General features: G+C 38.5%; 1 protein-coding gene across 1 annotated transcript in view; it reads right to left on the minus strand.

Annotated features, from left to right (window-relative positions):
• Positions 1-24,020, minus strand: part of zgc:153039 (uncharacterized protein LOC767698 homolog) — a 48,091-nt gene that overhangs the window by 17,758 nt on the left and 6,313 nt on the right. The window contains exons 5-8 of the mRNA XM_026341438.1: positions 22,651-22,758; positions 22,452-22,563; positions 8,390-8,547; positions 5,425-5,507 (exon numbers count right to left, since the gene is read on the minus strand). Coding sequence (XP_026197223.1) covers positions 5,425-5,507; positions 8,390-8,547; positions 22,452-22,563; positions 22,651-22,758 — 461 coding nt within the window. The remainder of the gene's footprint in view (positions 1-5,424; positions 5,508-8,389; positions 8,548-22,451; positions 22,564-22,650; positions 22,759-24,020) is intronic.

The raw sequence follows: 24,020 nt of genomic DNA on the forward strand, positions 1-24,020 counted from the left end.
ATTTTGCTCTTTAATAAAACAAAACAAAATGAATTTATTAATCGCTTAACTTAACAAATTTGGAAGTGCAAATTGGATCCTAACATAGAACCAGTGAATAAATCTAACAGGGAATGAAAGATCTGTGACTGTTCAATTGTAGTACAAATAAAGACTTATGCCATCAAATCAGTTTGAAAAATGTTTTAATTAAAAGCCAACATTCCACACAAATGAGCTTAGGTTAATTATTATTTTCATCATTATCAGATTACAGAGATTAAAGGAATAATCTGAAATTTTACGGCTGGTCTTAATGAAAAATTTATATAGGTGTGTTTAAACAAATCCCAAACTATTTCTTTAAGTCCACTTTGGCCCCTTATAAAACCTCAAATAGTTGATTATCTGACCAGTATTTGGGAGGACAGATCTGACCAGCATCAGAGTTGTTCTACATTTTTCTGGGAACCCTTGAAAAACCACAGGTGGGCCCCCCCGCTCCACTTTAGGCACTTTAGGAGCACTGATTGAGACTAATGTTCAGTTTTAATTAAGATGCTATCTTGGCTGCAGCATGCGGTCAGTCCTGTCACCTACAGCTGCAGCATGTGACAAAACAGCCAGAATTTCACAGCCTGATTTGTAGCCGTCCATCTTAAATGCAGACAGTACATGAATGTATGAGATTCACCCTTTCTGTCTGACTGAGGAGTACCAGGTGACTCCTAATAGAGGAGGGAAATCATGACCCCATTATAAGCACTGCTCCCTACCACGTTCTTCGACAACAGAATACAGAGACAAAAAAAAAAAAGTATGTGAACCTTTTGGAATTTTTTCAGCATTAATTTGTCATAAAATGTGATCTGATCTTCACCAAATTCAAGAGTATTAACAAATATAATGTGCCTAAAATAATAACACAAAAAGAATTTCTGATCTTTCATGCCTTTATTGACAACAACCATTTAAACCTCTTAGTGACAGAAGACAAAGTATGTGAACTCTTGGAATTAATTACTGGTTGACTTGGTGGATTTAGATTTCTTTCTAAAGTCATTCAGTTGTATGTTTTTGTTCATGGTCCTGTTGCATCACCCAACTTCTTTCAGTTGACCTACAGATATTCTCACAATTTGGCCAAAGAATGTTTTCATACACTCTGTAATTCATCTTCCCATCCAATCACTGTAAGATGGCCAGGCCATGATGCAGCAAAGCAGGCCCAATTCATGATGTTTCCTCCACCATACTTTACATTTGGGATGATGTTTTCATTAACATATGCAAATGATGAGTGCTGTGTGTTATTTTTCTTAAACTGTCCTAACACCTGAGTGAATACCTGAGTATATAATACTTTTTCCACTCTGCATCGTGAGGATTCTATGGTTGTTCTCAATAACAACATGAAAGATCAGAATTATTTTGTGTTATTACTTTAGGCACATTCTATTTGTTAATACTCTTGACTTAGTTGAAGATCAGATCACATTTTGTGACAAATTAATTCAGAAAACCATGAAATTCCAAAACGTTCACATACTTTTCTTGCCACTGTATGTGATCATGTCTGTACAGAACTTACCACAAGATAAGATTAACCCAGCTATGTAAGAGTGAAATGAATAAAGGCTTCTTTGTCCTGCCCTACAGCACATCCTGCTGTAATAACCACAGTTCTAATAAGTATAATAACTACATTTATAATGTATGAAGTAGAAATATTAGTTTCAACAATAGTTTTTTGTTTTAGGCTTGCTTGCACAGCTGTAGACACCACATACGGAAAAGTAACATTTCCTTATAAATTATATATTGTTGCCATTATACTTATTCTATGTACACAAAGTAACAAGGGAATAAAATAAAAGGGTTTGTGTGGTTTTATGGACGTTTATATACGTAGGCAAGCCTTTGCTAAATAAAGCCAATGAAATATTATGCAGCATGTGCACCGAAGTGTGCAGAGTAGGTGAGCAAGCAACTGCAAGATGCTTTTATTCTTGTCACCATGATTGTAGCGCAACGCTGGATGAAAAGGAAACAAACATCAAAGCCCAACAACAGCTGAAGTCCATCATTCAAACAAACTACACCCCGTTTTAATACAGAATTGATGTATGCACACTGTTTTTATCCACACACACACACAGACGCACACATCAGCTGTGCCCATCATGAACCCTGTACCTGACTTATTCATTCAGTGTTTAAATTACACCCAAAGTCATGAATCAATCTCGAATTGTGCGATGCTGTGAACACTTTAAAGTGATAACAATGGAAATGTTCCCAATCGCCAGCGTTCAATCCACATATACCACAACCTCCTACTTTGGCGGAGAAGCACAGAGTTTATATAAACATCGCATCTTTCTGGCCATCATTAGTGCTGTGCTGTTTCATTATAATGTTTTCTATGAGGTGCTGAGACTGATTGAACAATACAAGAACTAACTACTGTACTGCAGCTACAGGAACAAACAGGAAGGAGTCTTTTTCTCCAATTATCTCTCCGTTGTTAATATTATTATTATTTCTCGGTTGTTTTACGACGGGCGGCTGAGAAGCTCTGCTAGAGTTGAAAAATACTTTGAGGCGCTCAAGGGCAAATCACTGGTATTTATGAAGGGGACAAAGCAACAACTCCGTGATCACTAAGTTAGAGATCAGGAGGGAGATGTAAACTGAAGGGAAGAGAAAAGACAAGGTAATCATTGAGAATTTAGATTAATGATGTGACATAAATGACAGGCGACCAATAATATGAAAAATGACACGAGACAATATATGGGGGTGATGAGAGGGGAGAAAATAAAGAAGGGTGGGGGGGGAAATGAGATGGAAAGACAAGAGGAGAGAGGACAGGAGAAAAAGAGAAAGTGGTAAGGAGAACACATTTGACCTCTGGCAGTCAAAGTCAGTGGGTGTCTTTCCAGCGTTCCCCTGGGAGCCGGCTCTACCAGAGCATTAATTAGCCATTAACTCAGACACAGACCAGCACGAACAACTGCTCACAGCGAACATCGAAAGTGTGTCAGTGTGCTTAATTCTCTGGTGGGCATGTTTTTTTGTGGCAATTTGAATGTGCATTAAATTGACTTGTGAAGTGGTCTTACACAGACACTTTAACTAAAACTAAATTACATAGATTCTAATTTAGTCGTCAAATACAGCAAGTACCTGCTAGAGCTGCACTTTGATGATGTCTACATACAGTACATGAAAAAATCCCCTAACATTGCCACCAGGATGAAAGTTTACCAATGTACATAGTCATTTTAAGTGCGGAGGGGTCAATAAAGCTGCTGTATAGAAGACAAAAGGAAAGGAATTCTTCACTGTCAATGCAAAGGTGAGTGCTCATTAGCTAACGTCACTAGCTGATCCATGGGTCGTTAGTTTAAGTGTCACTGTAGTTAGCGTTGTTGAGCAGTAGTGACAAGACAGTAGCAAGTTTACACAATATCTTATGACATATATTGACATATTCTCCCTCATCCTTCTTTTCAATTCTGCAGTGTGTGAGCGTTCAAGGCGAAATTACAATCAGACTTTTGTCATCAGTGAATCGTCCAAATGGTGGAGGAAGAGGCAGAGAGAAAGGAGAAGAGAGAGTCAATGATCTCTGATGGTAGCGGCGGCACAGCTAACGATTTCCCTCTAATTGCTCCTCCTCCACTCCTGGAGAGTGGCGAGGGATGACGAGAGAAGAACAAGAGAGACACGGTGATAGAAAAACAGAGTGAGCGTAAATAATGACAAGTTATTCAGCCTTTAACACTCACCTCTTATAATGATGGGATAGTCAGAGCTATTTGCTCTTAAGATCCTCCCCCTCTGCCAGTAATACTCTCCAGTCTAAATTGACTTTTTCCCCCCACTTAGAAGACACAATAGAAAAAACACACTGCAGACAAACTTTCTGTTTCTGTTGTTGTTCTAGTGCTACTATATTTCTGGCCTCTGCTGACATTACTGGTCTTCATCTCCTTACAGTGCCCTTACATTTAAAAATATCAAAGTTAAAGAACAGGAAATGTTATCTACTGTTATTTTGATCCTATTATTATTAATAAATCCCTTCATACACATATACATATATTCAGTGAATGTTTCTATGTATTACTCAGTAAAACAAAGCACTTAATTATCTTCAGTTGAACCTGAATGCAGCTGCTAGATTTTTGACTTTTGACAGATTACTTTGACATCCCATTGCTGAGTTTTAAGATTCAAAAAACTTGACTGCACAAGGCTCCGATTTAATGAAATAAATATGAGTGTGTGAATGTGATACACCTTTCTCTGTATGCAATTTGCTCATTATCTACCTCGAATAAAGTGATGACCAGTCAGTGTCTGTTAAGGCACTGGAGTGTGTAGTGTGTACAGTATAAGTTACATGATTATCTGTTGTGCAGAGTGCAGACCAGGTGGAGATGGGTGCTAGGCAGCAGACTGATGTTTAACAGGTGACCAAAACAAAAAAAAACAAGGTGACCTGTATCAGAAAAGATACTACACCAGACAACTGCAGATGTAGAAGTGTGTAAAGATAAATAAATAAATAAATAAATAAACTAGTACAGTCTATTAAAGTCATCAGTTGAGAGAGGATGAAATAAATCTCTTACCTATGTTAAAATCTATCACGTGGTAAAAATACAACTAAATTATTACATCACAAGTTGTTTACTTCTCCGTTATTCCTGGAGCTTTAACACGTTAGTAAACAAACAAAATACTTAAAGCCTTATTTGTTCAAAGCAAAGCCACAAAATGTAAGAACAGTAAGACAAAAAAGTCCCAGGAAACAAAGACATCAAACTGCCCAGACAGGGCTAGTTACTCCTGTGAATGATCAGTTCTGTTTGATGGAAGAATTCCTTCGAGTTGAACAGGACTTTCTGATCTTCTTTCCTGAGGAAAGTTTCTAAGACAAGGATTCACAATCCAAACAACAGAAGCTTAGGTTGATTTTGTCCCACTGCATCGCCAACTTTGCATTTATTATCTGTAAATGATAGCAGCTTGTTTGAAGACTCACTCTCTCATTCCTTTTGTGCTGAGCTTCACAGCTCAGCAGGAATTTATCCCTGATTCAACTAAAATTTTAACAACAAAGTCTAGGACCAGTGTTTTGTATTTTTGACCTAAGAAAGTCGATATTTTTAGAATCAGTGATTGCGCTAAAACAAATGAGTGAATGCAGTTAATAACTTTTTCCATTTTGATCTCTTTATATAAGACAGGAATCTAGAAAATGTTGCTCCAATTCAGAAAAAAAGTGGTATTCGGAGAAAATGTGAAGATGATGGTGAAGTAATTGTCTGAAGAATTTTAGAGAGTTGTCTCTCTTTCTCTTTCAACACTTTGTTCAAGTTTCAAATGTCTCTGACACTCTCCATTGTTCTGCACATGCTTATTTCTGCTTACCTGCATAAGGAACCAGGAGATGAGCACTGAAACCCACGGGTTACCACTGCGGGAAGTCTTCTTAGCCGGAGAAAGCACCTTACCTAAAGTACAGGGTTGAAAAAAGATGTTTGTGAAAACAACAAATGCTTTAAATTTTAGGGAATTCTTGGCATGAAAATAACTCTCTAGCATTGACCTCGAAATCCACATTAGTGAAAACTCGGATAGATGCTCGACCAGAAACACATTTAATCAAAGAAAGAATGCAATCAATGACCGTCCTTGGGTTTAATGGAGAATTTCCTTCACAACGTTCCCCATTAAATGTCAGCAGACTTCTGCATTGGAAAATGTTACACAATTAGGACACGCTGTGGGCGTGGAGCAAATTAAATAACAGGCGTCGATCAGATGTCACTCACAGAGATGCCCGTTGTCAATACTTTCACAAGTTCCCACTTGCACAGTTTAACTTGAGTTCTATTGACACCTCCTCCTCACTGCTATTTCTGATGATTTTTGACAAACTACTTCCCACAAGTATTCATGAAATATTCATGTTTTCACTTATCAGATGAAAGTAAAAGCTCAGCATGCTACGTTTGCTGCCAGTGGACATTTCATGATGGTCTAAAGTTTCAGAAATCAGCACAGCCTGAGAAAAACAAGCAAACTCAGTTAACTGCTGAAAGGAGGATAATATATTTTAGGTTATCTAATATTTTCCATATTTTCTAATGGTATGTGATGCTGAGTTCTTTTTCAGCTGGTTCTCTTAAAGATTGAAATCATTAACGACTGGGATAATTAAACTTTTTTAATAATAAACAGGATAAAAACCAGAAGCGGTCGTTTAGTGAAAATTCACAGAATCCAAATTCACACATGGATAGATGAGTAAATAATCCACAGCGCAGGTCTTCTCTTGCCACAACACAGTGGAAGATCTTTCTAGTTCCTTCATCATTCTGAGATAATTAAAATCTATTTTTAAACAAACTTTCGACATATTGACTAACAATAGAGCGGCATCATTATCTGGAGACCTCTGTCCTTTGAATCTTTTTCTTAGTTACGCAGCTATTTTACCTTTAACTAGAACGACATTTGTCTTTATTTTTCTGATAACCCAGAGAGAGTGAGATACTATCACTGCACACTCATTTCAATAAGGAATCATAAAAATGTCACTACTTAGTAAGAAATTTAAGTCTTTTATAAGCACATTGTTCACAGATGTTTATTAGACCTAATTAACGTCTTTCATTATTTGCTGAGCATTAGAGATGTTATTGATAGTGATTACTGATTGTAAATGTTTTTTGCTCCTATGGGAGCTCAGGTCTCTTTAGGGTGACATTTTGATTTGGAGGTGAGCTGTTGTCATCAGTGTTGCTTGACATAGTTTAATATATCTTCATTTTAAAATGGGAAAAATTATTTCCAGAATTAGGGTCCAATTCCATTTTGCACCTCTATGGATTATGTCCCTGTTTATAATTCATGTTTCTTCATATGGCAGCAAATCAGTTCTGCTACAGATACGATCAGATTTGGACAAGGGATGGCAACTTTTAATGTCACTGACATTTAAACAAAATTTATGTAATTAACTAAATGTCTAGTCTGAAAAGAGAGAGAGAAGCAAAGCGAGTGGGCAGGCGAAATAGCGGGGGAGACAAACTAAGCTGGTACTTAACTTTATTTAATACCTTATGGGATGAGACAGTATGGTTTACCAGCACATTTACATTAAGCCTCTGACATTTTATGCTATATTTTGTGTGGGATGTGGTGGCTCTGTACAGTAAAGGTTACAAGAATAAAAGACGACCAAAGAGACTTAAAAAAAAAAAATCCCCGATACGAAAAGAATAGCTCAAAGAGTGAGTAGACTGGAGGTTGGGAGGAGGGAGGTGAAGAGGGGCAGTAGTGGTGGTGAAAGAGATCAGAGTTTAGGACTACATTTCACAGCTGATAGAGGATTGAAATTAAATCAGTAACACATTAAAGTCAAATCAATGTGGCCGAGAAGAGTGATGGAAAGGATAAAGGACGGTGGGACAGAGGAGAAGAGTTAGAGATTAGCGACTTATAGAAAAGAAATGAGAGATGTATGGAATGGCGAAAAGTGTGTTTGTGTTAGAAAACTGACAAATTCACCACTCGCTTTGCATAGGACAATGGCAAGGTGAAGCAGTGAGCAGAATTCATGAATGACAACAACGGGAGCAACACACACATGTACATACCAACTATTTCATCCTCACTACAACAACATTGCACATGTATGGTTCCACAGTCAGTGACACTTAAATAGATGAATATAATTTAAGTTAACCTGGTGGCTGTTGGTGAACAGACAATTGAACTAGAGTCATCAGCCTCCGCTCTGTCTGATCACTCCACAGAGGAACCAGCACTAATACAGCCATTTATCTCCCCTGTCACACACACGCACACAGCTATACGCACAGACAGAAACAGGCCATTCAATTTGCAATAGACTTAACAATGGAGCAGAGGATGGGATAAGAAAGTTGCTCACAGTCATTAATAATGACAAAGTAGGAGGCAGCATGGATTCACACGGAGAGGCACAGAGAGATGAAAATCACACGACTGCTGTGGCACTTGATACGGGAATGAATGTTGGAATAACTAGTATTTAACATAACAACTCAAAGTGGTTTTGTGTTAAAACTTTCAACAAGAATTATGTGACAGGGATCAATACTTATGTTGCAGAGTACTAGTAACTTTTAAGGTTCAGTATTTCAAGTTTAGCCACACTGCATCACACATGTAAGGATGCACACATTAGGACAGACTCTAATCTGAAGGCAGAACAATACAAATGAAAAGTTTAAGAGTTTAAGAGAAACCCTCAAAGCCTGCCTTAGCGTCACATCTGTACACGCCTGTGAAATTGGTGTGATTGTTTGATTGTCTGTCCCCGGAAGGAAGCTGTTGTGCTACTTACCAAACAAGTCGTCTCTTGCCAGGGCGTAGAGGATGCGTGATGCTCCGATGAGGTTGCTCATGGCAGCTGAGAGCGTGGAGGAATAAACCCCGATGGTGACGAAGGGGTTCCAGACGTTAATGTCCCTCAGGAAACTGTAATCCCTCTGAAGCAGGACTCTGTAAGGGATTGGAGAATACAATTCAACACATTCCATAAGTAAGCACACATGGGCTTCTGGTATGTATCTGTCACTTAAGTTGCTCTTGTTTCCAAGTCATAAAACTATAATGCTTAACATTACATTAAAGCCAACATGGACGAACTACTAGCTACTGAACTCTGCCTAAAATGTTTCTAAATAGTCGCTGTTCAATTTCTATTTTTTTTTTAATTCAAAGTGGACTGGAAAGTTGCTTAAAGTTGGCAACTCTGACTACAATCTACTGTAGCATTTCACACATAAGACTAATGATGTTTGCAGCCCTAAACAATCAGTTTCATAGGTTTAAATCAGGAGATCAAAAGGGGCAAAAGATGTGTGTTGTTTCACACCGATTCATTCTAGAGCACCAAAATCTGCTAATATCCAATAAGAAAAGCTTGAAGAGGAAGTGATGATTATTCTGCCAGGGTGCCTCATAACGAGATCCAGGAATAAGGAGCTCACGCCAGCAAATGAGTGTAGGTCTGTATGTATATGCATATGTGTGCACGCGCAAGAAATGCACAAGAACCACAGCAGGGTGTGCATGATTACAGCCTGCCCCCTACCTCTTTTCAATACAACACAGCTCGAGAGGAGAGAATCAGAGTGCAAAGTATTTCTCTCTGTCTCTTGATCCATTTCAATCTCTCTTTGTGTTGGAACACACACACACACACACTTCCAATCCATCTATTCCCCTCCCTCATCATGATGTTTTTAAAACCCATTCAAGTGTTTTTTCTACTCTTCTGTCTCAAGCCTCCCCGTCTCATTTTATTTCTACTTGTACCAGTGTCCATTCTCTCTTTTCTCCGTCTCTCTCTTGTAATTAAGAGTCTCATCACGTTTTCTTTCAGGTCCAGTGATTTTAATACTTATTATCATGGCCCTATTAAGTATTGTTCACTCCATCCAAAGATCTGAGCACATTATTATTTCTCATGCAGCCCAAGAGGCAGGCAGCACACACAAACACACACACACACGGGATTTTACATCATCACAAATCAACTAAACAAAGGTTCTGTACAGAAGTTAACATCAGCCTCAAAATAAGGAAATGCCAGTTACTTTGTTTATTTGGCGCGTGTGTGTGTGTGTGCAGAGAAAGGTTTAAGAACCATTGCTTTAATCTGATTCTCTGACATATACATAAATGGGCATCTGTGTATATGTATCACAAATGGGAGAATCATATAGGAGAAGTGCTAAGCATGATGAGGAATTAAAGTGTGCTTGCATTTGTGTGTGTATGGGAGGTGAGTAATGATGTGGGTCAGAACTTATAGGCTGATTATTAATTTCTCAGACGTGCAGCAGGAGCAAAATAAATCTTGAAAAGCTTGACATTTCCAAAGCAGCTCTCAAAAACAACGTCGATGTGAACTCAGTGACAGCTATGACAAATGGTGAGAGAGAGAGAGAGAGAGAGAGAGAGAGAGAGAGAGAGAGAGAGAGAGAGAGAGAGAGAGATGTTGTCCATGTGTTCACAAAATGAACAATATGTATTCTGTGTTTTATAATTTTGAGTTTCTTCTGAAGCTGTGTATTCAATTCTGAGGCAGTATTGCTTATATGTGACTCAGTGTGTGTATGTGTGGCCTGGAAAGTAATTATTGATCAGATCATCCAGCTGAAATGAGTTCTGCCATCTAAATAAAGAGGAGAACAAAAGCGTGAGGGGGCGAGTGACAGATTAAAGGAGCTCATTTAGAGAAGAGGAGGAAACAAAGCTAAACGACTAAAAGGAGCCCGCAGAGATTGTTTGGCCGATTGTTCTCGCTCCTTCTGGCCCGCTCCATCCTTCAGCTCATTTATTTACCATTTTTATTCATGCCCTCATTTGTGTATTCATGCATATTCATCTTTTAATCCATCATTTCATGTGCCTGTGCTTCTGATAATTCACCAGCTCTTTGGTTGAACATTATGGATTAATTATATGTGATTTATCAAACAGGATGAAAAATGAAGCGCTGACACCGGGAGTGTGTATGTGTGTGTGTTTAGGTGTATTATAACATCAGTGTAAACATTCTCATCACAAACAGTTCTTATACTATGGTGATCTTGGTTGCCTCAGCTCTTAGAGGGCAAGGTCACTGCTCATCAGGGCTAATATAACGATTCAGGATCATCTAGTTTAATGGTTCTGAAGAGAAAGGTTTCACAACGTCCAATAAATACTCAAGTGGGATCAGACAAAGTTGCTGAGATGGCTCTGGCTTGCGGCTAGCATCACTTTTATGCTCATTGCACCATTATGTTACCATTTGTGCCTCTGCAATATGGAACTGATGGTCCTGTAAGTCAATACTCTGAATCTCTATGGAATGTAAGGTTAATCCTACTTACAAATCAATCATCATTAATGTTTTCAGAGAAGCTTCTTTCATGCACAAATGCAGTAAGTCTCCTGAAATTTGGATATATTTATTTATAATAGGGATTTAAATGGCCGTGAAGTGAGACTTCACAAGGTTTAACAACCAAAAATTAAAATGGTATTTTTGGCCAGACACATAAAAATCAACATTAGCTGAATGCCAGTGTTGCTTTGTGTCTGCTGGATATGTAAACAGGCAACTGCAAAAGTGCTAAAACATCAGAGATTGTGTATAGATTGAGTGAAATAGTACTATTATATACTATATTCAATGTGATTTAAACTAGGATTGATTTGGCAAAATTAGACAGTGAAGGATCCATCTTAGGTGTAAAATAACAGGCTAGTAACTATGGAGAAAAATCAGTTTAACTTGATAGATCAGAAAGGTGGGACTGTTGCAGTGAATTAAAATTTTTAGTTATGGCCACAAGTGCAGCTTTAGGTTAGCAATTGTGTGTTTCAAGAAGCTCAGGCACCTAGTCCATAGAAGCTTTAACAAACATTTGGGCACAGAGCCCAATATGAATCTTTTAAATGTGGATATCTGTTGATAGTGAGAAAAATACTTATACTGGCCTAAATGTTGCTTAAATATACATTTAATTAAGCACAATAACAACTGCTATAGTTCACATTTTATTTTTTCACAGTAACCAAATACTTGGTTTTGTGAAAAAGATTTTGGTTGAAAATATGTCGCTTAGATTTGATACGATCCAAATAAAGAAAAGCTCTGAGTCCTGAAGTTGATATGACACAATTCACAAGGGAGGTGTTATGCTCTCTGCAATATACTATTGCATTTTCGAGAGCTCCAAGATCACTAACTCCACCACAGTTGTGCAGGAGAGTTGCAACATTGAGATCTGATAAGCACAGAGTTCAGAATACAAATCCAGCTTACAGAATATAGCCGAGTGATCAACTGGTGAAACTGATGATCAGATACATGTAAATGTTCATCCAGAAAGAGCTGAAAATAATAAGCTGGCAGCTGATTAATAAACTGATCTTTGCAAATAAAAAGACATTTGTAATAGGTGCTCAGAAAATCTGGGGTTTTGCAAAAAACAGTATCTGAACTTGAAGCCACTTGCTAATAAGAATAACAATAATGAAATTTAGTGGAGCAGCTCCCATCAATGCACTTATTTAAATAAGTATCACTTAAAAAGAAACACACAAGGTCACACGCTCTCAAAGGTAAGTAAAAATAGAGTTATTTATTGCAGTTTTCCATAAGAATTAGCTATGTCCCTGAAAACAAAACACAATAAAAACATATGACTCTTACAAGTTTCAAAGTCTAATAACCCCATGGATAGAAACGGTTTGTCTGACTCCTGCTACTCCTCTGAGGTACTCACAAAAGATGGATATATAAAAAAAAAAAAAAAGGCCGACTGTAATCAAAGCAGCAGAGACTAAAATTTCAAATGTTTAGTCTGTTAGTACAGGTCAAGCTACAAAAACACAGGATTCTCCCAAAGTCTTTCCAAATTCCCAAAGTGTAACTTGATGGTATCTTTCACCCATTAAAAGTTTTTACTGCATGTGTGAGCTAATGTCTATGTTCCTCATCCTGTTGTTTTGTTGGTTCCTGTATGGAAGAAACAGACACAGGCACCTACATCTTCCTTTGTGCTGTGAGGTAACAGTGCTAACCCCTGCACCATTGTGCTGCCCTCGGAAACCAGCTTTCTATTATAAATATTAAATATTTTAAATATTAACTCTTAAGGCGAAGCTCATTCATTCATTCATTCTAACCAAATTTGATTTTAAAGCATATCTCATAAGAATAAATGCAGCATCTCAAGCTGGAAGTGAGAACTCTACAGCCCAATTTTCCACCATGCCGCTGTTGTACACGACAGCAGAAAACAAAGACGGCTTTTTTCTGCTTGCACAGCCACCTATAAAATCCTCAGAGCACACTTCAAAAGTCTGAACAGAAACAGCCGGAACATGTGGATCTTAATTCGCAAAAGACCTGTGTTACCTTTACAGTCTGTATCTGGCCCGGTGTGCTTTGAATGAGCTCAGGCCTCTTAGAGACGAATGAATCAGCTCCATAGCAACAAATGCACCAGTGCAGAACTACACCCTTTGCTGCTGGGATTTAGTGTTGGTCTTTAGCCTCACTTCATCTTGACCTTGTAGGTACTTTTAGAGTGTAGCCACAGTACAAGAGGGGTGAAGAAGAGGTACAGGCACATAAAGAAGCAGCAGAAGAAAAGGAGGTAAACAGAAAGTAAAAATGGAGGCAGAGGGGCGTTGTGAGAGTCAGAGAGAGAGTTAAGTGCTCTCAGGGGAGTAGACTGTGGTTAAGGATTATTAAATGGGATCAATAACTAACAAGGCTTCTGTGCACACACACTACCTCCTCTCTGCCCCCCATCCTTTCTAACCTGCCTCAGTCCCCAGGCTTTCTCCCTCTTTCTCTCTCTCTCTCTCTCTCTCTCTCACACACACACACATCACTTGTACTCTGTACAACTCAGCTTTTACAGGGCCCGTCGTCCTATTCACAATTTAAAATGTTTATCAAATTTTTCCCGATACTCTGATCTCGTTTTATGGCTGCTCTCCATTTCACCATTTCCAATTTTCAGCCTCTCTATTCAGTTATTCTTTGCTCCAACTTTCAATTTCCAGCCACTTGTTTGTATTACTCCATCATCCGCCTTCAAATCTTGTACCCTAGGCTTACTGATATGAGATAGCAATATCAACAGCTTCTGATATCCAAGGTGGTAAAGCCTTTGAGAAAAGTATGTACACCAACATCTGTTGCCTGGAAATATTTTTCTGTATTATCAAAACGTATGTTGTGACAAACACAATTACTAGTTGGATAATGCTCATTGTCCAATGTCCAGTAAATGTTTCCAATAAAACCCAGAAGCCTCTAACATTTACACAGAGAAACATCCTTTATTCTGTACAACAGCTGATCAACTGATCTGGCAGTCAGACTCTTCTCAGTGACACAATAACCTTTAAACCCCCAACTAATTATTTAATCATAATAATATGGATATTCTAGATAGTAACCCTAGAACACATTTCTTTTTTTAGACAGATAGATGTAAGAAACTGTTCCAAGAACAAACTACATAAATGGCTGTGTGGGTTTTTATTAAAAGGCTGAATTACACTGAATTAGTTTGGTTGTTCTCTGTTTGTGGACAACACCACATGCCTACTTTCCCATTTAAAACAAAAGCCCAATATTTAAATGTCTCTGCCAGGCAAAGTCTGCACTTCTCTCCTCTGTTTTTTGCTTTTCATCCCTGTGTCTCTTCCCTCAATCTTTGCAGCTTCTAATTCAGACGTGACATGTTGTTGAAGAGTTGGCCCGTCCTGATACCACTGTTACCTCAACCCCCCTCCTGAAAAAAACAAATGTGGACAGCAGAAAGATGAGAAGGGGGGTGAGAGTGACTGGAATCTCTGCAGTGGAGAGATACAGGGTGAATAACAAAAGGAGGACACATGGCTGTGTGGATGGATGAGTGAATGATAGACGGAGAAAACAGGCAGAAAGGAGAGAGGGAAGCCAAGAATGCTGGTGTGGGGCGATAGTGCCAGGAGAAAGGGATGAAGACAAGAGTGGAGAGAGAAAGGGAACGAGGGAGGAAAATAGGAAAAGGGATGTTGGACGAGATGCCTTACAATGGCCACAATCCGGAAGAGAAAGAAAACGAAGGCCAAGAATGAGAGGAAAGACGGAGAGATGACAAGAAATGACCATATGTACAATAACACACAAGGTGCTTGAATCTTTTCTGACAAAAGATCAAGAAGTAGAAGTGTTAAAAAGTATACCTATATAAAAGAAGACTAAGAAAAAAAACATTAGCATGTACATCTATAAGCTAGAAATAAACCTAACACTAGCAGTAGCTTAGTATAAAGACTGAAAACAGACTGGTTGAAGCTTCTTACAGTACTTACCATACAAAATGGTATTAGTCTGCTAGTGTACTTCTTAGCACATGAAGAAGTATATTTCTAAAAATGTTGAACTATGTCTTTAACTGTTTTTTACAGGACTCAGGCCCCATTTACTCTGGGGACCCTGCTGACTGCCTGCAGGAGCCATGTAAAGCATACAGGCACAAATGCAGCAAATGCATAAAGCACAGTGTGCTTTTGACACTGTGCTCAAGCAGATAACATTTACAAACAAATTTAGTCATTTTAACAAAAAACAGTAACATGAAGGGAACCGGGGGTTTTTGGGATAACTTACTGTCTTTGCCCAGTGGTTAATCCTGCCTTGCTTTCAAAAATGTTTTACTCCTGCTGAGTCTAACACTGTCCACAGCCAGTACAAACCAATCTTACTCTGCAGTTAGTTCTACTAAATATGAAATATATATATTTTTTGTAACACTCAACGATGACTGCTGTAGCATATGTAAGTGAACCCTGACTTACCCTCAGCAGGCCTCTGAACCACTTTTTGTACCTTTGGTTTAACAGTTGCTGCTGTCGTAGTTTTTGATCATCTAGTAGAAACTCTTACAAGTATCAAATTGGCAGCTGTGACATTTACCAATCCAAGGTGTTTACTGCTGCAAACTCAAGCTCAATAGTTGGTGACTCATTATGAAATGCTATCTGGGTCTTAGGGATTTTTAGGGGATGTAGGAACTACTGTAAGGTCAAAGAAACGCAATTCAACTATGCCTGAGGTGGGTAAAGGATGTAAATGTCAATAGGTTAGTAAAACATTTTTCAAACTCCAAGCAAACCACGAAGGAGTTAAAGTGGGAGAGGAGACACTGAGAGAATAAAGAAAGTGATCAAATGTATATGAGTAATGTATGTTGTTACCAGAGTGGTGGTAAAAAAACAAAAAAAAAAAAATATATAGACTAGGGAAACACAGGTTTACTGTGTCATACAAAACATAATTACAGTATGTTTTTTGGAGAATAGAAAGGAAAGTGAAAAGTGATGTGATGAAGAGTCTGGAAGAGTGAGAGGAATTAAGTGTAGTGGGTGAGTGTGTGTGCGCCTGGAGGGTGGAGGGATGACAGAAGAGAGATGAGAGACAGAGGCACTTCAGGGGGTGTGTGGATTGCACACACATTCATGAGGCTGCATGTCAGAGATAGCACAACAAAAGAAGGCCCAGCACATTCAAATTAATATAATTATCAACTCAGTTATTAATACAATAGCTCCATAGCACGGGGAGGTTTAGCTCACAGGTCAGTGACGCAGAATATTGTGGAGAACAAGTGGAACCACATATATGTGCATAAGGTGTGACTCACACATACAAATACTGTGAAGAGACAAAAACTTGCACAGCTACACACACATTAAACCAGCATAAAGCTGATTTTAAAATAATTTAAATAAAACGAGCAACAAAAGAATTGAGTTGTCATGTTCACTTTGTTACTTTAACTGTGGATTTAAGTTCTTAATTCACACATACACAAACACACAAGTACTATCAGGGCTTGATAAAGTAGCGACAGGCCAATCTGTCACGGCTGGGGAGCTGGTCACATGAGGTTAATAGATTCCCCTCTATCTCACATCCCCACAGCCTTCATCGCTATCATCACCGGGCCTCTTACCATACTGGTATATCATCAGCAATAATCTCAGAACAGACCAAATATGGGGCTGTTCTATTAAGTGTGACCTGGAAACCAGCTGTGCAGCTTTTACATCAAAATGAGCTTAATTTTCTTTACACTGGTAAAAAGTGTCTGAAGCAGAACACTGCTCATAAGGTTGTAAAAATAGATTCAAATAATTTGTTTTTGAAAAGGCACACACTATCAGTGCATCAGTCTCACAGTAACAGGGTAGAGGTGCACATTATTCCCTAACAACAATGCATCCCTTACCTGGAATATAATGCAGGATAAACATTAAAATGTCTATTCTGGCTTACTCCTGTGTAGTTAAGTCATTACTAAAATACTGTGAAATTCTGCGTCTTGCTTTCCAAGAAATCCCCAAATCCATTTTCCCTTCATGACACTGACTAACCAATTTTCCAAGAATTCCACGACCGGTGAGACCCAGTCAAAGGGGACATTATGCAAGAGTCCTGGCAGTTGAGGCGCAGCATGTTAATGGTTAATGTTAAAGTCAAGTCTGAACTGGCTGAAGCTGTCAATTCTGGGCTCAATTACCTCATTCCCTGTTCTAATGAGGACAAACTGAGAATCCCAATCTCTCTGGCTCACACCTGAGCAAAGCTGTGATGCTGTGAGATCGACATTCACGCTGACACAGGTAGGCAGTTACAAAGAGGTATCTCGCCATGCAGTACAATCACTTTCGATGACTGTTTTCCCACCACCCTGACATTCACTTTTAAATACAATCTTAACTACTTTGCCTTTTAAAGCTATGATGCAGAACTACAATTTGCAGAAGGTAGCAATTTAGAAGAGCCTTATGTAAAGGTTAGTTTGTCACTCTTCCTTTTAAAGGGGGCACAGCTGGTTGGTCAGAGAGCGTGGCTGCCACCCTTTGGACAAATCAGGCAACTACATGTTTATTTTACTGTTATCAAACTTAACAGTGTAATCTGCTTTAAAATGCTTATTGTTTAGCAGTTATTCAGTTACAAGACTAGAAACCCAAACTACATTAACTTCCAGTAGTAGTTTCATTTTTATTTTGCAGGTGTTACATTAGAACACAAACTACAAACAGAAAAACTGGTCTCTTGGCTACGATCCTTCCTCTACAGATAAAAATGAAGAAGTCAGTATTTGTCACTGTATCCTACAGAAGCTGTTTTTTTCTAATATGGTCATAATAGCTTTGCTAATTCAAAGGTAGCCTAAGACTTTTGCACAGTACTGTACCTATTTACAACCATATTGTGGTGTCCTATAAACAACTTAAAAATGCTAAAAAGTAGGAGAAGGGTTAAAGTAAAAGGTCATAGTTTCTTATCGTGAAGTAAAAAAACCACCAAATTCTCTCACACCTACTTACCTCCACTCTCGGACAGTGGCATCCCATAATAATGAGATACTGCCACAGCTACCATTGGCCTTGAGTGTTGTCTCAAGTGTCACATATGTGCTCTGGTGGTGCCTTAACAAGACCGATGACTTCAATAGAAGCAGTCATATTTTAATCCATGGTAATTTCGTTAGTCTGCCTGTCTGCAGCCTGCGCTATTTTGAGTTTGCATGAACTGGTTTTATGAGATAGATATGTGATGTTTTTTCTTGCCAAAGGCTTTTGTTTCTCTTCATGTTCAAGAAAATCAACATGCAAAAATTATTGACCCCGAATGATCGTGCATTTATAAGGGATAACCAGTTGTTTCCTCTTCTCTAAAACCATTTGCACTTAGAGAAATAGATGTTACTTAAATTATTATGCTATGATAAATACTGGTTGCTTTCTAATTTCTTTACAAGAAATCAATAAAGCTTTATGATACACTTTAGGTATGAATGCCCTAAACTAATGTAGCAGAAACAGCAGTGAATGCAAATGTTTTTTGCAAGCAGAAGATGGAATACACTGCAGTAAACTGCTTACAAACAGGTAATGCACAGAAACTCCCATTTCCTCCATTAGAAAATGAAGGCTGGATATTAAAATGGATCGCACAACAACAGGACATGTCACTGTCACTGCTGGCCTACTTATCTCCTGATGCCTGATGCCTGCTGCCCAGTCAATGAGTGCATTCCTGTGAATCAGGTGTCAAATACTGTCTGGTGGCTTTTTTTCCCACAATGCAAACTCAGACCATTGTGTTAACATAGGGAAGTGAAAGCAGTAAATGCAAGCTATTACAAAGCAGAGGAGAAATTATCACATTGTGAAATTCATTTATGGAGTACACACTGAGAAATAAGAGGAAACGAGCTGACTGAAAACTGTTTTTTATGAACATGTTGGACATTAAACCTATATGAGGATGAACAGAGACAAATGCACAATAAGGGATCGTAGTCACAATTTTCTTGGACCTCTGAGAAGTTAGATCTTCTCCAGAGATAACAACAATTCAACTGTAGCCAATCTTAAATCAAATGACCTACTGTAACTGGAGATAAAATAGGGTGTTGTCTCGTCTCTGCTCACATGTTACTGCGTGCTTTTCTTAACCAATCAGTCCATTTTTGAGGAACTTCATGTTTCAATTTCTACCACACCTTCCTGTTCTTTTACTATCTGTCAGGAATACTTTTCTACAGTCATTAAGTTGTCCGAACCTCCAGACACGGTGCATAAAAACCGCGTGATCTTACTGGCACTGACACACAAAATACACATCTACAGTAAGTATGTCACATGCCACAGCTGATATTAGTAAAAAAACGCAGAACTGAACAAATCTCCATTCATTAACTTGAGGAGGATATTCATATACTTCCAGAAGCATCATTCATCAGATAAACTGAAGCACCCCATAAAGTACCCTTCATGTACATCACCCATTGTGTTAGAAATGTTTTCATTTGAACTGACTTTAAATTGAATTATTTAAGAACACTGATTATATAAAGCAATGGTCTCATCCACCTGAGCCATTATTGTTTAGGTCATTTGGTCAGGTTTACATTTATACCTGGACCAGTGGGGATAACAGAAGTTGATTCTTTTTACTTTCAGCAAACTATTAAAAGCTTATTTCAACCATTGATTACTTTTGGCTAACAGTTCATATGTAGTATGATTAGTATGAATATAGTATTTTTTTTTTTCGTTGATTTAGTGTCCCCAGACAACCGCAGAAGATATCTTGAGCAAATCCCTGATATGGTTTGGTTGATGAGATCAGCTGTAACCACAAATGTGTTTAGAGCTGTGAAATACACATTACCTAAGACACACTTTAACTATAGGCAAGGCCCCACAATGTTTTGCTGTCTTTGTGTTGGTGTTCTTTGTGTATGGTTCTTTCCCATTTTCTTGCAGTTGTAACATGGTAAAGCAACTTGCCCCTGGCATTAATAAAGTCCTTTGAATCTTGTATCTTGATAAACACTCAGGTCATATGAGGGATACCTTGTGGATTTTCGTTACGGTCATGTGAGTACCGCCTTAATCTCACTTCAAAACACTGACATGCATAGAGGTCTCTTATTTTTCTAGCTATGCTACTTCATATATATCGTAAAATAGACAAATATAATTTAGAATTCAACCAATTAGTTAGACCCGAATATTCTTTAGGTCAGAGGAGGAGAGGTGGCATACAGGTATCACTCCAGAGTCAATCAAAAAGCTAGCATATAGACAACCGATCACCAAATCACACAGCACCGTAACACACTAGGCACTGTGCCACCTTCACACTGATATAAGTAATATGTGTAATTCCAGTGGGAAAGATGGAGTACTGCAGAGGTAGAGAGTGTGTCTCTTATCAGAGTGTTCATGGTAGGCAGACACAAGGAGGACGGTGCCGCAGGGTAAATGATGGCAGTATTGATCTCAGATGCTCTTTTACAGCCCTGTCATGTCAGTTTAGCACCTTGGCAACTCTCGCTTTCGAGATACATCAATACTGATCTCTAGCACTCAGCAAAAGGCAGATAGAAAGAGACAGACAGATAGAGGGAGAGGGAGGATAAATAGAAGTAAATACCAACTGCAACATCAAGGACTCCAACACTTTACAGCTTTAACCTCAACAGTAAAGTGAGAACACACATAACAAAGTTACCCATGAGTTCTTAAATTGCTAGCTGCATTCCTACACTTTACCAAGACATGCATATTGAATAAGCTTGTGAATTATTTTGGTTTGAGTTTCTGTGAATGTTTGATGTTCTGACATGAGACTCGGAGCCAAAAATCCCTAATAACTATAAGTGACTTTTCAATTGTCCTTTTAGTGAGTCTTTGATACTCAATAGACGATATAGATGTTCAGTAGGGTTTAAGCAGCTTTATATTATCTCACAATAATGACCCAAGTTTGGTAGTTATGGTTAAAACAGACACAAATATTATATTAAATGGCAAAGAAAGTGAATGTGGGTAGAGGTGGTAGCGACTGTTCATTTTCACTTTAACCTTTTGGTTTCCTGACATGAAAAATTTTTCTTTTTCACTTTTAAATGAAACCGCAACCCTTAAGAGGAAACCGGATAGGATATGGATGGATGGATTTTTAAATGCTTAATTATGTTGTGTTTAGCGTCTCTGTCATCAGAAGAGCAGTCTGTGTGTCTGTCTGTTAGCAGTACAAAACACAGCGACTAGGCAAACCATCTTCTCCAAGCTGACTGGGAGGAGACTTTTACTGGACAAACGTAGTTTTCATGTCAGTTCATCGGAAAAGAAATAAGAGTCGGAAAAAAAACAGAGATGTGAGTGTCTTAGAGTCAACAACAAGCTCAAATTTGCGAAACACTAAACTCAGAGTTGGGTGACAAATCACTCCCCATGCAAATAATCAATTTTAATATTGATTGGAGCACCAAGGGATAATGACATTAAAGGCAGAATAAGGGAGAATAGCTGGTTGGAGGACCTGGACTTAACAAGTTTATAATCCTAGTTGCTTCTAGGATTCATTCCATTCAAATACAAAGTAAGATAACTCCAAGTCAGGATATAAAAAAAACAAGCAGGATTTCCAGTGAGTGAGTTGTGATGCAGTTATCTAATCTCACATCAGCCCGCTGTTTTAATGCGGGTGCCAGTATTATGGTTTCTTTACTGTTGTCAGGTAGTGGCTGCATTGACATTTAGACAGAAAAAAGGAAAGTCAGCAAATCAAAACAACCTCTGCAGGCGCTGAACCAAAAAGGCAAACTGAAGGTAAGAAACAAAAGGTCCTCACACGGCACTACAAGCTCCCACGATATTTCTTTTTTGCTTTAAAAAGATGTGAAAAGATTTTAAACTAAGAATGAGTGCAAGCTTAAAACATTGCTGAAAATTGGCTGCACTGCAGTTTGATGCAGCCAGCTCTCAGTTTTAAGGCTCATTTTCATCTTTCAATGCATTTTTCACATTATACTGTAATAAATCGCAGTGTAAACATTTAGATCAATTAATAAAATATCTGATTGGGCCCAGCTGTTGTCAGTGATCTACAGTAAAAATGGGCTGGAAAGGAGAACTACAAGTCATTCTTGCACATAGTAGTGTGTTGTTAATATTGTCTGCTTACACTAATATTTGCTGCAGTTGTTACTGACTGATTAACTGACACCTGGCATTGGATAACATTCATTTGGAATAAATGGTTTTGAAATCGGTCTCCACAGATGCTCCAATTCTGTTTGGTGAAGCAGAAAATGAACCCCGTTTGCATTATCTGATGGATTTCATCTGCTGAGAACAAAACATCCTAACATCTATTACTACAGTGCTGCATTTGCACTCTAACCAACTGGAAGGTTTGATTAGCGTGTTTGGATTCATGTTCAATTACGAGCTTTTAACAGTTTTTTGTTTGTTTATATATGTAAATAACATGTGTGTGAGTTTGTGTGTGTGTTTGGTTTACTGACCGGTCACAAGAGCAGGCAACTAGCACACAGAGCAAGTTGTATGTGATGAAGGTGAAGATAACTGCTGTGATGGTGCCACGGGGGATGGAGTAGCTGGGATTTTTCAGGTCACCTGGTGGACAGACATGTTTGTTGTATGTTTACAGACAAATAATCAGGTCTCTCACACACACACACACACACAACTTGCTTCACCTACCTGACATATTGGAACCAGCCATTATGCCGGTGCAGCCATTGAACATCACAGCGAAAACAGTAGCAAAGGTCATCATAGTTCCTGTTGTGTAATCCACTGTGTAGTCAGCTGTGGGGAAAGATAACAGCAGATAAGTCACTGTGCTTTTATGATCATCAGTCTTCCAACAGCAAGTTCAATTTGGTTTGTTGGCAGAGAGCTCTCTGTGCCTGCACAACCAAATTTCATCATGTTTTACAGCAACTGACAAGCTATTCTGTACAAATCGTTTGTGATGTTTACACTACTCATTCACATGATATGAGCTGTGAAAGGTCCTATTTCTTCTCCAATTATCACTACACACAAATATTTAGGACACCATATTTTCTTCACTCCACACATGAACATCCATAATGCAACTGGACTCATTAGATGTTTTAAATGTAAACAAAATAATTATTTTTCTCTTGACTTCAAAATCATTAGAATAGTACTCTTACGAGTCCTTGTCTGCTATTTAGTCAGACCTTGGTGAATTCAAGGCTTGTGTATGTAATAGTTCTCACGTGTTAGGTGCATGCCTGAGTTACAGAAACTAGCTCTGTAATCATGTGCTTGGATATAAATCCCTGCAAACTGATTAGAGTGATTGGTTAGCTACCCACTGACATTAAGAACCAGGGAATATGAACAAGATCTAATTACAGATCAATCAAAAATCCAGCCCTCTGCTTACAGAAAAGGATTATGTACTTTCAGAAAAACAAAACAAAACGGGAGTGCATAGGTGACAACAGGACAAACAGTCTCTGCTATTAGAGACTTCTGTACTTGGCATTCTAATTTCAGTTTTGTTAATGAGTGGAAAGCTGGTGAGGGAGCACTGCAGCACGCACGACTCCATCACATTTAAAGAAATACTCTGGTACAGTCTCAAAGACAAAACCTAGTCCCTTAAATGAAAACTGCATTTCTCGCACGAGACAATAAGCCATCTAACATCAGGGTTCTACAGTCCACTGCACCAGCACATTGGCCTTTGACCACTGGCTTCTCCTATGTGTTACTGCTTGAATAAGTGGCAGCATACATTAGCTGACGCAGCACACATGACATGGATGTAGGTAAAAAGCTGGTGGACGGTAATCGGGGTGAGGGATGCATGCAAGGAATGTAACAGTTTGCCTCATGCTAGTATTAGCTAGATGTTTAGAACTTGCATAGTGTAACTTTCTATCTACCATAACCCTAAAGCTTATAGTATCAACATCCTACAATCTCATTTGTTTATTCTGAGCTAAGGCATTAAATCAATAAGTACAGAGTTTTTTTTAAGGGGGGGGGGGGACTGAGGATGCCAGATAACTAGCGGAGACACCACAAAGTGA

Source organism: Anabas testudineus, chromosome 13, assembly GCF_900324465.2.
Source record: "Anabas testudineus chromosome 13, fAnaTes1.2, whole genome shotgun sequence".
Taxonomy (NCBI): Eukaryota; Metazoa; Chordata; class Actinopteri; order Anabantiformes; family Anabantidae; genus Anabas; species Anabas testudineus.